This window comes from Enoplosus armatus, chromosome 5, assembly GCF_043641665.1.
Source record: "Enoplosus armatus isolate fEnoArm2 chromosome 5, fEnoArm2.hap1, whole genome shotgun sequence".
In the NCBI taxonomy this organism is placed as follows: Eukaryota; Metazoa; Chordata; class Actinopteri; order Centrarchiformes; family Enoplosidae; genus Enoplosus; species Enoplosus armatus.
The window spans coordinates 7,251,000-7,265,579 of NC_092184.1; the positions used below are offsets into that span (position 1 = coordinate 7,251,000).

General features: G+C 38.9%; 1 protein-coding gene across 1 annotated transcript in view; it reads left to right on the top strand.

The window, feature by feature from the left end:
* LOC139285140 (rho GTPase-activating protein 42) overlaps positions 1–14,580 on the top strand; it is a 56,643-nt gene that overhangs the window by 23,896 nt on the left and 18,167 nt on the right. Inside the window, exon 4 of the mRNA XM_070905623.1 lies at positions 9,240–9,311. Coding sequence (XP_070761724.1) covers positions 9,240–9,311 — 72 coding nt within the window. The remainder of the gene's footprint in view (positions 1–9,239; positions 9,312–14,580) is intronic.

Genomic DNA, 14,580 nt, shown 5'->3' on the forward strand with positions numbered 1-14,580 from the left:
TGCCTTTCTGCTGTACTTAAACCACAATGGCCGCCAGATGGTGTTTCTATTTGTAAAGGTTTGTTATGGCTAATAGATTACAGCAGACAGATGTGGCAGTCGTAGCCATGCATTGGTAGAAAGAATCTTGTCACACTCACACTGAGTGGGTATAAACTTTCAGCAGCAGAACCTGAAAATAAAACCCAGATTCCCCCATCCCCCTTACTCCCATTTCACATCTGGACTGAATCTGTTAACTAAAAATAGAAGGACACAGACTGATAAGAGTCACTGAAAGCCAGACATTTCAAAGCAGATGGAGAGGAAACCAGTATGTCTCAAATCGAGCCCCCTGTCCTTTGTGGAAGGTTAACTAACATACTGTATATCAAAGGTGCTCCTGTTGCATGGAATAAACTCTTACCAGTAGCCCAATTTCTGCAGGCCTTGTCAAGCATGAAGCGTTTTATTGTCTGTTGGCTTGGCGAGTGGCCAGGCCTGAAATCTTTTTGCTTGTGCACTTTGTGATTGGCTTACCAACTACCCAAGTGTGTTATTCCATGGGAAGACTTCCCAATACTTTCTGGTATAATTCCCCAGCTGATAACCCTTTCAGCAGCATAAAAAGAGTGAAAGTGGTTCAAGTTCTGCATGGATTGACAAGGTTCAGCACTGCTGAGCGTGGATGGCATTTAAGAGTGGAAGGGCAGTGCCCTGATGTTGTGGCTTTTGGAGTGATGATCATAACCCCCTGGGAGGGAGCCTTTTATGGCTACAGTGGAAAACAGATTGTGTTTTCCTGTTGTTGTTGTTGTGTTTTTTTCCATTGAAAAGGAATCAGGTGTAGTGTTTTTATATTCCAGCGCAATCATGTTCTTAAAAATAAAGCTGTATTCAAATAAAATAAAAAGATAAATAAACATGTGAAAGCATGAACGTGTATGGGGATATTGTATTTTAAAGAAAATGGGCAGAAATCCCATGTATAGTGTATATTTTTAAATGGTTTTAATAGGTATTTTTAAATGATGAGACCTGGTGTGGCACCTTTGTCATGCCCCCTACTACTATTGTAATGTGATCTTGCTACAGTGAGAGAGTGTTACCATGTTATTTTCAGCCAGGGTGTGTTGAGAGTAATTTCACTCAAAAAAGTCCTCATTGTTATGTATAGTTAAAAAATGAATTGTAATTATAAGACTCTTTAAATTGCTCAAGGATCCTGGTCATGTGCGACAGATGAAGAAAAGATATACTGTATTTTGTATTAAATGCACTCTCAGCTCATTAGTGAATCTAATAGATATGAATGGCATGAAGTCACTATTTAGGGTCTACTTTTAAGTTTTGAATGAGAAAAACAAGCAGTCTGTTCTTTAAAGCTATCTATCATCGACAGCTTGGCAACATTCAACAAGCTGTGGCATCCTTATTTTTCTCTCAGTAATATGTGCAAGATGCATCTTGTAATTCCGTTCTCCTTTTCCTGCACTTCTATGAGATGAACAACAACAGTCCCTTAAGTGCTGATTTTCAGCTCTGCGTTTACTTCATTTATTTCCCATGTTGAGAGTTTTCCTTCAGTTGACATTTTCTTCAACAGACTTTAAACACGTACAATTACACATAATTTGTCTATGCCACAGAACTGAAACCAAATGGTATAAAGTGTGCCTCGGTCTGGGGCGAGGCATACGCTGCTGCTGTTTTCTCAGGATTTAACAGTACAGTAACTCCGCTCTGTGGGTAACTTGTGTGCTGGCCTGTGAACTGAGGAATGTCCCGTTGACCCTGAAACAACAGTGTGAAATAAAGGCAGTCATTGTTCTTAGCAACATCCACGGTGGCTTGTTTGATGAAAGTCCGAAAAGTATTTGGAACGGACTGTACTAAGCCTTTGTGCTATCCACCCTACAACTAAAATGAACCTCAGTTAGCATGAGCCAAGACATCACTGTGTATATCATTATTCACCTCAATCATAGATATACCAATACTGAAAGTATTAAACTTAACCAGAGATTGCTTTTTCTTCAACACATACAGATATGGTATACTGTATATAAACCATGATTACTGTATTATTTTTTTCAAGAAAAGAAAAGGCTGACATGCAAAATTTAAACTGAAGTTCAGTCTAACAATACATAAATAAATGTAACCAAAATGATGGATAGATGTTTTCTTAACATGGAAGGAGATTCAAGGAATTACATTTAGGGTTTGTTATGTCAATTTGGGCTCTTGGTTTCTTTCTGTAGCAGCTTAGTGAAGGGTAAAGAAAACTGTTTCATCTATTTATCCTATCTCTGTGTAGCTCAATCTAATTAATGTGTAACTCAACAAGACACCTTCTATCCCACAGGTTTTCTGGCAAACCAAAGTCATTTGAGCAAAGCAAGCCATATTGACTGGGTGCGTTCCAGGTGTGTCTCCAGATCACGTGTTGGCTGAGACATACCAGGAAAACAAACCTCACAGGAGTAGATGAATGTCACTGTTTTAAAGCCCGCTCATGCTGCACTGCAGTGAGACTTATCGCTGCTCTCGTTGTCTTCATCCTTTCGGCTTGTTATGTGTCACTTAAGTATAACAAGGTCACAGATTCCTCTGTTCACACCAGAAGGGAAAATGCTTTCCATCAGCCCGTCTAGAGACAGCTGTTTCTTGGAAAGTGAGGAAAGCGAAGAAGGCATTTAGACAGTCACTAGAAGAGCTGTTTGCTGACATAATGTATTTCCTGTCACTCGTCTGTGCTAAGGAGAGACTGGATCCCACTGAGCCAGGCGTGCTGAAATACCTCTCCTACGCGAGCATTTTTATGTTCCAATATATCAACCTGAAGGTTCACCAGGCATACATTAATTAATACATGAAATATGGTACTTAAATATCTATGTTACTTCAGCAGACAAATTATCTCGCTCACTAAACTCCGCCTGCCAGCTTTACTGACTTACTGACAGCTAGGTACATTTTTTAGGATCCAATTGAGTTTTTTATGTTGAGTTGGTATTGTAAATGTTTAGTTTCAGTGCATTGGGACTGCGCTGTGGGGACAGCTGTATTTTTGCAATGGCTCTCTCCACATAATCTGGCCCACTCAACACACCTGATGGACAGCAAAGCTTCCTGTTTTGACACGCAGGTATCATAAGTAAATAAGAATGCTATTTTTAAGTTGCTGTCATTTCCCCCCTGTTGAGTTCATGTTTAATGTGATGTGTTTCAAGCTTATCTGTTCAGAATAACAAACGTTTCACTATTAGACTATAAAAATTCCTGATTTTGCTGCTGTTGTTGACAAAATACAACAGCGTTATCAAGGTATCAAAAAATGGTTTTACAAGTGTGGTACTTTGTGACAAACATTAGACATCAGCTAATTGTAATTAAGTAAATAATAATCAAAACATGTTAATAATACAAGTTTCCTGATGCTGGTGAGGGAAAGTCAGCTGTGTATTTTTAGCTATGAAAAGTTGACAAACACACAAAATTATGATTTTCACAACTCAAACTTCAAATTTTGATATACTGTAAATGTACCTTGAATCTGTGTTGCTAAAACTAGAGATTGGCTCTTTGAATACCATGACTCCTCCTTTGAAGAAAGCTGTTTAATACTCAAGGATAAACACACATAGACAACTGCTCTACCGCAGCCTCAAACTCTGGTATCAACAAGCATTACAATATATCACAGGCAACCAAACTGTACTTAAAACAAACAACAGAAAATCCTCAGGGGACCCGCACACCAGCTACTGTCTCCATTTCAGCGGCTGCTTCATATCCTCGCTCAACAGCTTACTCTCCGATGAAATGTGTAGGGCGAATGTGTCACATCGACTCTCGTACTGTTCTGTGACTCTCAGTCTGCAGAAAGTTTGCTTTTATTTCATAGCTCATAAAAGTTAGGGGAGGACAACTTTTTAGCTTGCTGCAGGTGCCAGTGCTGCACCAGATAAAGATTTAGCTCTGCAATGAGATTGTTACCCCCCGCCACCCACACGCACACACCCCTCCCTCCAGAATAATCTGCAGACAGAAGTGACTGAAACACACAGCTATTCCCTACTACAGCTACTCCTTCTTTTGATAAAGGTCATATCACACCGTCAGCATGAAATGGGACGTTTTATTCTGTCATGATGATGAGGGCAATAATGTTTATTATGCATTTAACACATTAATTAGGTCGTGGGGGCTTTGCTTACACCTACTTTAATGAGTTAGGCTAATTCCTTTTGGTTGCTGCTGCTGTCATTGTGGTTATTGGAGCGATATTTTTTATTTGATGCTGCTGGCTATCATCAGCTATAATACTACTCAAGACAAAGAAGTGCAGATGTCCAATGCGCAGACAGTCTTTTTCAAGGAAGGAAAACACACCCACGCTATCTCACTCAGAAGCTCTACCAGCAGCACTTATTAGCATTCCCCTGCTACACATGTCGATGTCTCACTGCTGGATTTAACGCAATTGTACATTCAAATCAGCTGCATTTCAGTCTCAAAGGCCTCAGTTGATCATTCACACACGACTACTAAACTTAGGTGAGGACTTAATGGGAAAATGTAATGACTCCCAAGAATGAAGGCCACTTTCAGTTGAATCAATAAGTTAATATTTATCACCTGGAGAACTCCTCGTGGTCTCAAGGTGGAAAGACAACCTTTGTGAGAATATTCTTGATTCATTTTAAACAGATGAACAGAATTACACAACAGGCATTTTCACCCTTAGAGTAAACTTACAGTATTTTTTGCTTTCTACTGTTCTGAGATCAGTATCTTGTTACCAGACATATACTTATTTTTCTCTGCAGAGGCTAAATATTGGTGTTTTGCCACCTCTTGAGTCCTCATCTCTTCTTTTACTTTGCCTACTCATACAAACTTACAGACACTAAAACAAATCAATACTGGTCAAAAGCCTGCTTACTGATATAGTTGTTTCTATTGATGTATCATAAACATGGTTGGAGTATGTTGGCTAAATGTGGAAAATAACAACAAAATCACAAGCAGAGGATTCTATATTTACAATGCAATATTTTTCTCTTCAGGTCAAAAATGTCAGTGACTTTTTGACCTGTTTCTGTCAGAGGCTTTTACTAAATTGTCTTAGTTGGCAGATTTTAACTGGCAAACACCCACTTGTCAAAGCCCAGTTGCCTTTTTCCAAAACTCTCTTCTCTCCCTGGATCCATGTTTTCTTGGATATTTTATGTGAGAGTGAAAATGCCAAACAACAACAACAACAACAACAACAACAACAACAACACTTTTTAATTTGAATGGAAAAGTGCGGCATGGTGACCGAGCAAGCTTTTATGACGCCTCTTCAACCAGCAAACAAATGACATGGTGTGTGTGTGTGTGTGTATGCGTGTGTGTTTGTGCACATACACAAAGACATTCAGTTGATTTGCAGTGAAGAAGCAGGGCTTTAGGTATATTAAGCTGGCTTTTTATTGGGAGGACATTGTCAAAATGGAACTGGCGAAAAGCCTATAAAAGTTATTTACTACCCAGTTATAGACTTACAGTACATACTGTAACCAGTGAAACAGAGAAATTCACAGTTAAATGCCACAATGATTATAACCTATTGGCATATAAGAACAGAAATTCACAAACGGATCCCCAGGAATTAACGTGACATATACAACCTATGATTTATGCCCTGAAAGCCATTCCAATAGATCTGAAACACAGTATACTGTATAATATAAACATTTGCAGAACAAACAACATGGTTTTGTCCAGAAAGTGTTGTGGGTCAGTATAGTACATCTGATGAGTGCCACACTAATAAGAGCTTACCTGGGAGATTGTTATCTGTAGACGTCTCTGCGACTTATGCTTATGTATGCACACTGTGAAGAGAAATTGTCAGACAGAATGTACTGTATGTGTTGAAAAGCTGTGAATATCCATCAGGGCATTTTTGTGGGTAGATAAATGAATATGGCAGAGAGGACTAGTTGTGTTTCCAAACTATTTAGAGTAGATATTCACATTTAAACAAGTTCTAAAGATATTTTTTGACAGGTGTCAAATGCAAATTCCAACTGGTACACTTTGCACTATTCAATTTGGTCTGGCCTTAGTGGCATTCTGATCTGTCTCTGCAAATTAATCTCCGGGCAAGACTTTTGATTCACTTGATATTTGGACTGGTAAAAGCAGGAGCGAGGGAAATACAGCACATTGACATTCCTCCCCCTATCTGGTAATGAAATTGCTTAGCGCTATTGCATCCTTTCAAGCATCACACTGTGCTCGCTCATATGGATTTAATCCTGTTTAGAGAGGCTGTTGCTGAGGGCATTCGGCACAATGCCAGTTTGAAAGTAATCCATGAGTCTTAAATAAGTTGGCCTCTTTCAAGTATAAATATCTGAATCCGCTTATTGGAAATGAGCAATCAAAACTGATCTGAAGTCTTCATTCCATTTTAGATCTTGGCATGCTGATTACAATCTCTTTTGTCTATTTTCTGCATTGGTGTGGATATAATGTGCACTAATGTGCACTAATTGCCACTACTAGTACTCCACCGGTAATTCTTTTGAAATGAACGATTGATAATAGATTTGCTCTCATTCCATGTCAAAGTGTAAATTTAAGCCTGATCGTGGTTTTAAAACATCCAAATCTTGTACACAGTCAGGTACCAGTAACCTTCTGAAATAATGTAACTCAACAGCCAAACTTATAGAAATCCAGAGAATGATTTTTCTTCTTGCTTTCATTCAATTCTAAATATTAGACCATAATCTCAAAAGCTCATAGTGCTGTATATTTAACTATCCTGTCTATTTAACTGAAAGTGAAAAAAGCTAATGGTATTAGAAAACTACATTTAAAGCACGGCAGTGCTGCAGGCTCAATTAGACTGAAAGCATGGGAGATAAGACAGAGGAAATGACATTATCTCACTGGCAGAGTAGTATAATTCTCACTGTTGACACAGTAGATAACACGATGACTTCGATATGAAAGGAGGATTATAACAGCTAGATTTGATGACCGCCAAATGTCCTCTACGGTCCTAATGGAGTGTCACTTGTAACCAAATTGCCTTGGTTTATCTTACAGAAGTACTCTCTTCCTCAGTCTTTTTCAATGCTTTTAAACCTCATCTAGTGACAACCAATAATACAGGTTTTGACTGGTTATATTGTATATGAAGTGATTTTTACGTACATAAAGGTTAAAGATACTAAGTTCACTTGGTAGCTTCCTAATTTAAACATAACATAACATAACTAATTATTTCAAATATTTTTCTTCATCATCTTTTAAAGATTCTTATTCGCATGTACAATATACACCCCTCTTGTGAGTGTCAACCTATGTGTCAACCTATGTGTCATCAAGGGACCACAGTCTGCATATGTTTTTCATCCAATTAACACTTTGTACTGAAGAGCTGCAGTTAAGGCTTCAATACCTTTTCCATTGGTCCAATGATTATTTAGTCTATAATTGTCACTCAATGTTACCAAAACCAAAAATATTAAGTGTGACCAACAATCAATAAATCAATTAATACATTTACAGTGATATGAAATGAGCATGCGAGATAATCTTTGTATTTGCATACAAATATTTGGTATTTGTACCATATGACACTTATTGAAATTAAATGAACCAATCAATCATTTCAGCACAATTTTGCTCACTTCCTTTTGCTTTCACTTCACTCAACTGTTTTTTGTTTGTTTGTTTTATGCTGTGCAAATTTTATTTGTAACAATTTAGTGCATTCAAAATGACTACAATGGAGCAAAATCAATAGTGTCCATGTACACTACTTTTTGCTAAATCAATACATTGAACCTGTCAGCGATGGCCCAAAATGATAAGTTATGATTCATCATGTCTGAAAGCCCAGCTTACTGCTCACTGTTGGGTAAATCTAATCTATTGAATGTTTATTATATTGGGAACAGTGAATGCAGACACAATATGAGACAGCAAATATTTTGAATTGTAACATAGTGTAACCACCATAAACAAGATTACGGTTTTGAGAATGAAACGTCAGTCTATATTTGAAGGACCACAAATATCACGGCATAATTAAAGTACATTATTACAACAAAGCTACGAATTTACGCTACAAGCTTACAACATCCCACCGCACTGCATATAAAAGGAGAGAAGGAAACATTGCGGGCTCAGAGAGATTGTAGCTTCCTTTTGAAGTCACTCGTTCTGGTTGGGTGATGGAGCTGACAGGGTTATTTTGGGACAATGAAAATGCACTGTGATTAATGGTTCAAAACAAAAACTCTATCCTGAGCCAGTGTGTGTTCAGAGGACTGTAGCTGGGGAGCTGATAGTCCATCTGAGCCGACACCTCTAAATTAGTGCTGGTATCATAGATGTATTATAGAGCTCAGCCTTTACTTTATCACATACACTCACCACACAGAATAACACCTTAAATCAACCTAAGAGCCATGTCATTTGTGACAGCGTCTCCCGTAGAGCGGCCCCACCAGTCTGATGTCATCTGATCTCAGTGGATGAAAGCCCATCCACGGGAAATTCAGAAGCACCTTAATGGCACCTTTCCGAAATGCTCACTCGCAAGGATTGAGCATAGACTGTAATTGGCACAATATATCTCACCTTATCTATTTCTGTCTGCAATGAGAAGGAAGAGGCTCCAGGAGAGACCTTTTTCCTCCGGTCGTGACGCAGGAGAGGTCACCAATATGTGGAGACATATCTCAAACATTTAAATGCATTGCAGGCTGCAGTTGTAAAGCTCCCTCATCTGCTGTGCTGTGTCATATTTCAGCGAGGTTTGACAATGCTGGTGCTTCACAGCTCACATAAAAAGGCCCCATTTTCTTCTATCTAGCAGAACCATTGTTGAGTGCTCTATCTCTTATCTCTGCTGTACTCATTTTGGGTACCTCACAGTAACACATTGTTCATTGTCACTGGCTTAAGAGATATTAATGAATGTGATTGCTCTATCCTCCACTTGTGTTTGGACTCAATGCATCTGTATTTGGCTTGAGCTGGATAATTTTCTGTGCTATAATTTCCTGTGTGTCGTACACTCTCTGGCACACTTGTAAAGCAAGACCATTGTAATAAAACCGATGAAAGTTTTTTGTGATATTTTTCCCTCTAATTTTTCCGAAGGTTACAGTAAGTCAGATCACATTTTTCAGTCTGACATCTGTCTGTCTCTGTCCTTTATTTTTCTTCGTTTTACATTTCAGATTCAGAATGCAGATGATGTGTTGATTACTCCCTTGGAAAAATTTCGCAAGGAGCAAATCGGTGCTGCGAAGGTAAGAGACCACCTACCTGCACAATTAGCAATTGAACAGCAGAGGATATTTCATGTGTTCTGTCACCCTCGCCTCTCGTCCTCACCCCCTTCATCTTCCTCAACAGTTTGTGCATCATTAATTAAAAGTAAAACGTGACACTCCGAAGAGAAGTGTCTTTGCCAGACTGATAGGGGGTATAATCAAAGACGTCAGTTTTTGAGTGTGATATTAGAAGATATTAAGACTTCAAAAGAGCGTCAGTTTTTTAAGGTGGCCATATTGAACAATTAAACAATGGTCTGTCTTTGTCTTTGGCAGGCACATTATTCACAAATAGAGCTGTATTATTTTCAAAAATAATTCAACACAAATATAACATACATACACATATTAGATTTTGAAAAGCACATTAATGAATAGATGATAAATGTATTTTTACACTCTATTCCCTTTCATGTATTTCTATGCAAATAGAAAACTGACTGTATTTAACAGTCATCAGTATCATAGTCCAAGTGCTGTTCTACCTTCAAAGATACTTCTGCCTGATCAAGCAGCAAACAATTACTTTTTTAATGCATTTATAATCTGATTACTGTAAAAGTACAGCATCTAATATATTGCATTCACCATTTTTGTAATCAGATTACTGTAATCCTGTTACATGTAATGCTTTCCTCCCTGATCTACTGGATACAGAGGATTGATATCAGTAGGGGTTCCGCAGAGTGTTGCTTGAAGGCATCCTGGTTCCACGGTGGATGTGTTGTTGAAGTTGGAGTTGACTGCAAAGAACAGTGTGGGCTTGTTGCTACAAGCTATGCTTTCATTCCTGGCCAACGCAAAGGCATAAAATGAAAGTACACCAGCTTGTTTGTGGTCATTCCCTCGGTGAGATCACACAAGCTGGTAGAAGTCAAGCCTGTACACAGATCTCCCACTGAGTCCACTGCTAACTCTGCACTCGACTCTGTGAATCATTTGCACGTCTTTACATAGCCTTAACCCCAGTGAGGGACATTCCATCCTCAAAGCCAGACTCACACCCAACTTGATTTATTTTACATGACTTGATAGCCACTGGTCTGCACAAGCAGTCACTTTACTGTTCTTCATTGGAGTCTTCACAAGCCAACCTGCAATGTAAACGAACTGTTTCTCTTCTCAGTGCTGAGGTGTGAACATCAATCACTCTCCTTTTTACTGGCCAGACTAAATAACCATCACTTGTATCTGCCGTAATGAAATGGCACATTTTGCTGCCATCTCTTTCTCTCAACCCCCCCACCCCCCATCACAGTGCTCAGTGTTATTGCACCAACTCTCTATGTTTATAAAATGGTTTCTTAAAAGCCACAGCCCCCGTCACTCCCACTACCTCTTATTTCCTCCGACCACTTCCTCCTAATGGCTCTCTCCTCCTACGGCCCATCCCCCTCTAAACATTAGCCCAACTAGAGTGAGATAAAAGGCAGACATCACGAGTGGCTGAGCAACTTTCCACTGTTCCGAGAATCTGGAGAGATCTGCAGGCTGTCTGACCCTTCCAGTTCCTGCGCTTCATGTCTGAGAACGTCAGATTGACAAACGGGGAGCTCTTGCCTTATTTGGGTATACTGCAAGTAATCCCACTGAGGTTACGTACCAGTGTATCAGCTTCTTAGGCACAAGCACAACACTTCCATGGCCAGAACACACCAGCAGATTGACTGCAGCACTACAGGACATATTAGGCACAGTCTGCTTCACACAAGGCTGAACCAAATGTTTTGGAAAAAAACTCTCAAACTTTGCACAGCAAATAACAAATACACATCAAGAAAGCCGTGAGGATACAAACAAATATGTATTTTCACTGGAACACTTACCACATATGTGTTGGCTTCCAAACCGAGATGTAGAACTGAAACTATTGTTACACTTTTTTCAGTTTCAGATACATTTTTGTGACTGAAAGTTGTTCATTTTCCTGGCAACGAACAATACTTTCATAACTGAAATGAGGAATGGAAATCTGTCCTGGTTTCACTGTATTTTTACTGTTTGCTGTCACTGCACCAACACAGTCAGCTCTTCTGTTCATCTTCTAAATTGCTAACTGATCTCCTACAACTTAAACCTCAACCTTGGGCCTGATCCCTCACATAGTCCTGCTGTTCTAAGGGCTGTGGTGTAGATTTTTATTTCCCACAAACTGAGAACCATTGGAGGTAAACTGCCTAAAGCTGGGTCCACACTATTTGTGTGTGTGTGTGTGTGTGTGTGTGTGTGTGTGTGTGTGTGTGTTTGTTGGTTGTCAGATTTCTTTAAGGCCTTGAAATTTAAACAAACCCCAGGGACACTTTCTCAAGAAAATACCAGGGGGTGTCTAACTGGTGGGTGGCATTCCTGCTCTCTGAAATTTTGACAATATTATATTCCCTTCAAGGGTCTTCAACATTAGGGGCACCATAGGGGTCCCCCACTAGCTGAGTGTGAAGAATTAGTGCAAACAGGCCCAGATGGGAGTCAGATGGCCACCGATAATTTGAGCTGTCCTCATCCTACAAAGGGTGCACAGACATCAGATGATTCTTGGCTAGTTATCGTCTCCAGAGGCAGAAATGACATTTGCATCCGTGCTATGAAATCCCAAAATATGCTAACCAAGAGGCTGTTGTGTAAAGGGATCAATTTTGGGATATGCTCGCCAGCTGTGGGCTACATTAAAACTTTTCAATTATACAAATATGTACAGTAAATTGTTATACTTTGATTAACCTTGTGATGTTGTGGTGAGTCAATAGACATAGGTTAGTCTCTCTTATCGTTTTACAAAATTTTGGGGGATGTTAATGGCCACAGGTTTAACCTTGATAATACCACCAGATGGTGCCAAAGTAAGAAACCTGCAAATCTTACGAATAGTGACTTTAATTGATTATCCAAATTGTAGTCGATTAATATCAACTTAACTAGCCCTAATCAACTAATCGCTTGAGCACTAGACTATTCACACTGTTTATGTGTCATAGGCGGTGACCACAGTTGCCCACAGCACAGCACAGGTAACCTAGCTGTATTATATTGCGGCACTTAGAACACCAGATGATTGTAGATGCAATTGATGTCCGGGAGATATGCAAATCATGCTGAACACTCATGACAAACTTTGTGGATTGTCAGTTAATATATCATTGATTAATAAAAGAAATGCACATTGCAATAAGTCAATAAAACTGCAATAGGCTTTGAAAACACTTCACGTAATAACGGTGAGAAAAAAAGGAATTAAGATGATAGCACTGCAGATGACTCTCAGACTCTAACTTTATGCTGCAAAAACAACAAAATGCATAAATAAGGTGATGCAAATTGAATCTATTTCTTTCCATTATTCTCATGTCTGTCCCATCACTTTCCACTGTGCCCTGCCCAATAAAGCAGAAACACCATTAAAACAATCTTTCCGAAAGTAATTACTTTTTGTCCTGATCACCAGAATTTCACAAGGCAGTCAAAGTAGACCTTGAGAGGTCGGTCTTTACCTGGCTGAAGGCAGCAGCCATCCACTGTAAATATATCAGCTTCTTGTCTTTTGCAAAAGCACTATGTATTAAATTAGTTTAAATACAAACAGCGACATCATACTGAATTGAATTAAAGGTAAAGGGCCTGAAAGTATGATACATCAGGAGTATTATACTTTATTGTTATCACGTATTTTCAAGAAATGAATGCACAATGAAATGAAAAACAAACAAAATGTCTCACTCTTTATTTACTTTTATACCTGTTTACATCTTTTCATATAATCATCAAAACAGATGACTGGTTCTTAAACACAATTAATCTCACTGTTATATTATTCCGGTATTCATGGCAGTTTGTAACCAGATAATTCATGGATTTCCGTTTTTATATTGTCCTACATTTTTTCAAGGACAGTTTTATTCTAATATCCTTTTATCTAACAGACAGTAGCTGCTATGCACTGCAATTGAACAATGACTTCATGAAATAATTGTAAAGGATGACATAATTGCAAGTAGTTCTTTTGTATTTTCTTCCAGTGTATTCCCTGTCAGTCTTCGCTGTCTTTAGGTTTAATAAAGCAGAATTGTTGTGAAAATGATCTTTATAAATAAACCCAAGACCTGATCTGCAGTTAAAGTTCAATAACTAATGTAATCTTTATTCTTCAAGCTGGACACAGCAACCATTAGAATGGACACTGAAAGGAAATGCATCATAAAACAAAACAAACTGACCCTTATTATAAATATCTGGACCTTAGATTAGAAGATTGCCTCAATGCTGACATTAAATAACTTCCTGTTAATAATGAAGGTAGTCTGAGGGAGCTCTGTAGTCAAGGGCAACGCTGACCAGTGACGTGGTCCAAAACAAATAATCATCAGATGTGTCATCTTAACTAAGAGTTTCAAACTTCCCCATGATTCAAGTTGTCTTTTCCCACTCATTATCTCTCCGGTTACATGGTGAGAGCAAGGTTTAGGTTGATCTTGACAGGGAGAAGCCTAAGGGATCCCTATAGGATACAGTATAGACCTATATTCATGCAGCTTGTCAAAAGACTTTTCCACACCATAATAATAAAGAAGCCTTTGAAGGTTGATCTTATGGAGATACCAGCTTTTTTCTCCTTGCATCTTTGCTCACATCATAGTATATGGAGCTTTTGTACTATTTTTTATTACTTAAGATGTATTACATCGTGTGTCAGAGAGAGCAGAGGCACTGATAAATGTTTATTTTTTTAGACTAAAGCTTTGCAGTTTGCCTCACACACACACACTAAATATGTTTTATTTAGAAGTCTGGGTATTGTTTTTCAACTCTTCAGAAGCAGATGTTTGTAATTATTTCGTGTTAATTGGCCAATGTCTTGCTGTCTGTGATGTCTCCTCAGGAAATGGGATTTCAGGTAAGGGGGGGAGATACTTCTTGGCTTTGCAGCAAAGTGAACTCAAGCTGAAGCCTTGTGTTCTCTCTGCCTCCCCTGTGCAAGCGAGACCAGCACATGTGTGGTGGAGCATCAAAATAACCCAGCTATTGCTATTTAATCGCCATTCTGGACCCCTGCTCCAATTAGCTTTCTCTAATGAGCTCGTAGAGATAGGTTGCAAAGTTCTCCCTTTCATGTCACTGCTCAGAGAATCCATTCAAAATGAACATGTGGTAAAATATGCTGCACGTGACGCTAGCCATAGATGTTTGTGTTATTCCAGGGTGTTGGACGAAAGCGAAGAAGTGTAGCGTGATAGTGTGTGATATCTGGGGTTCT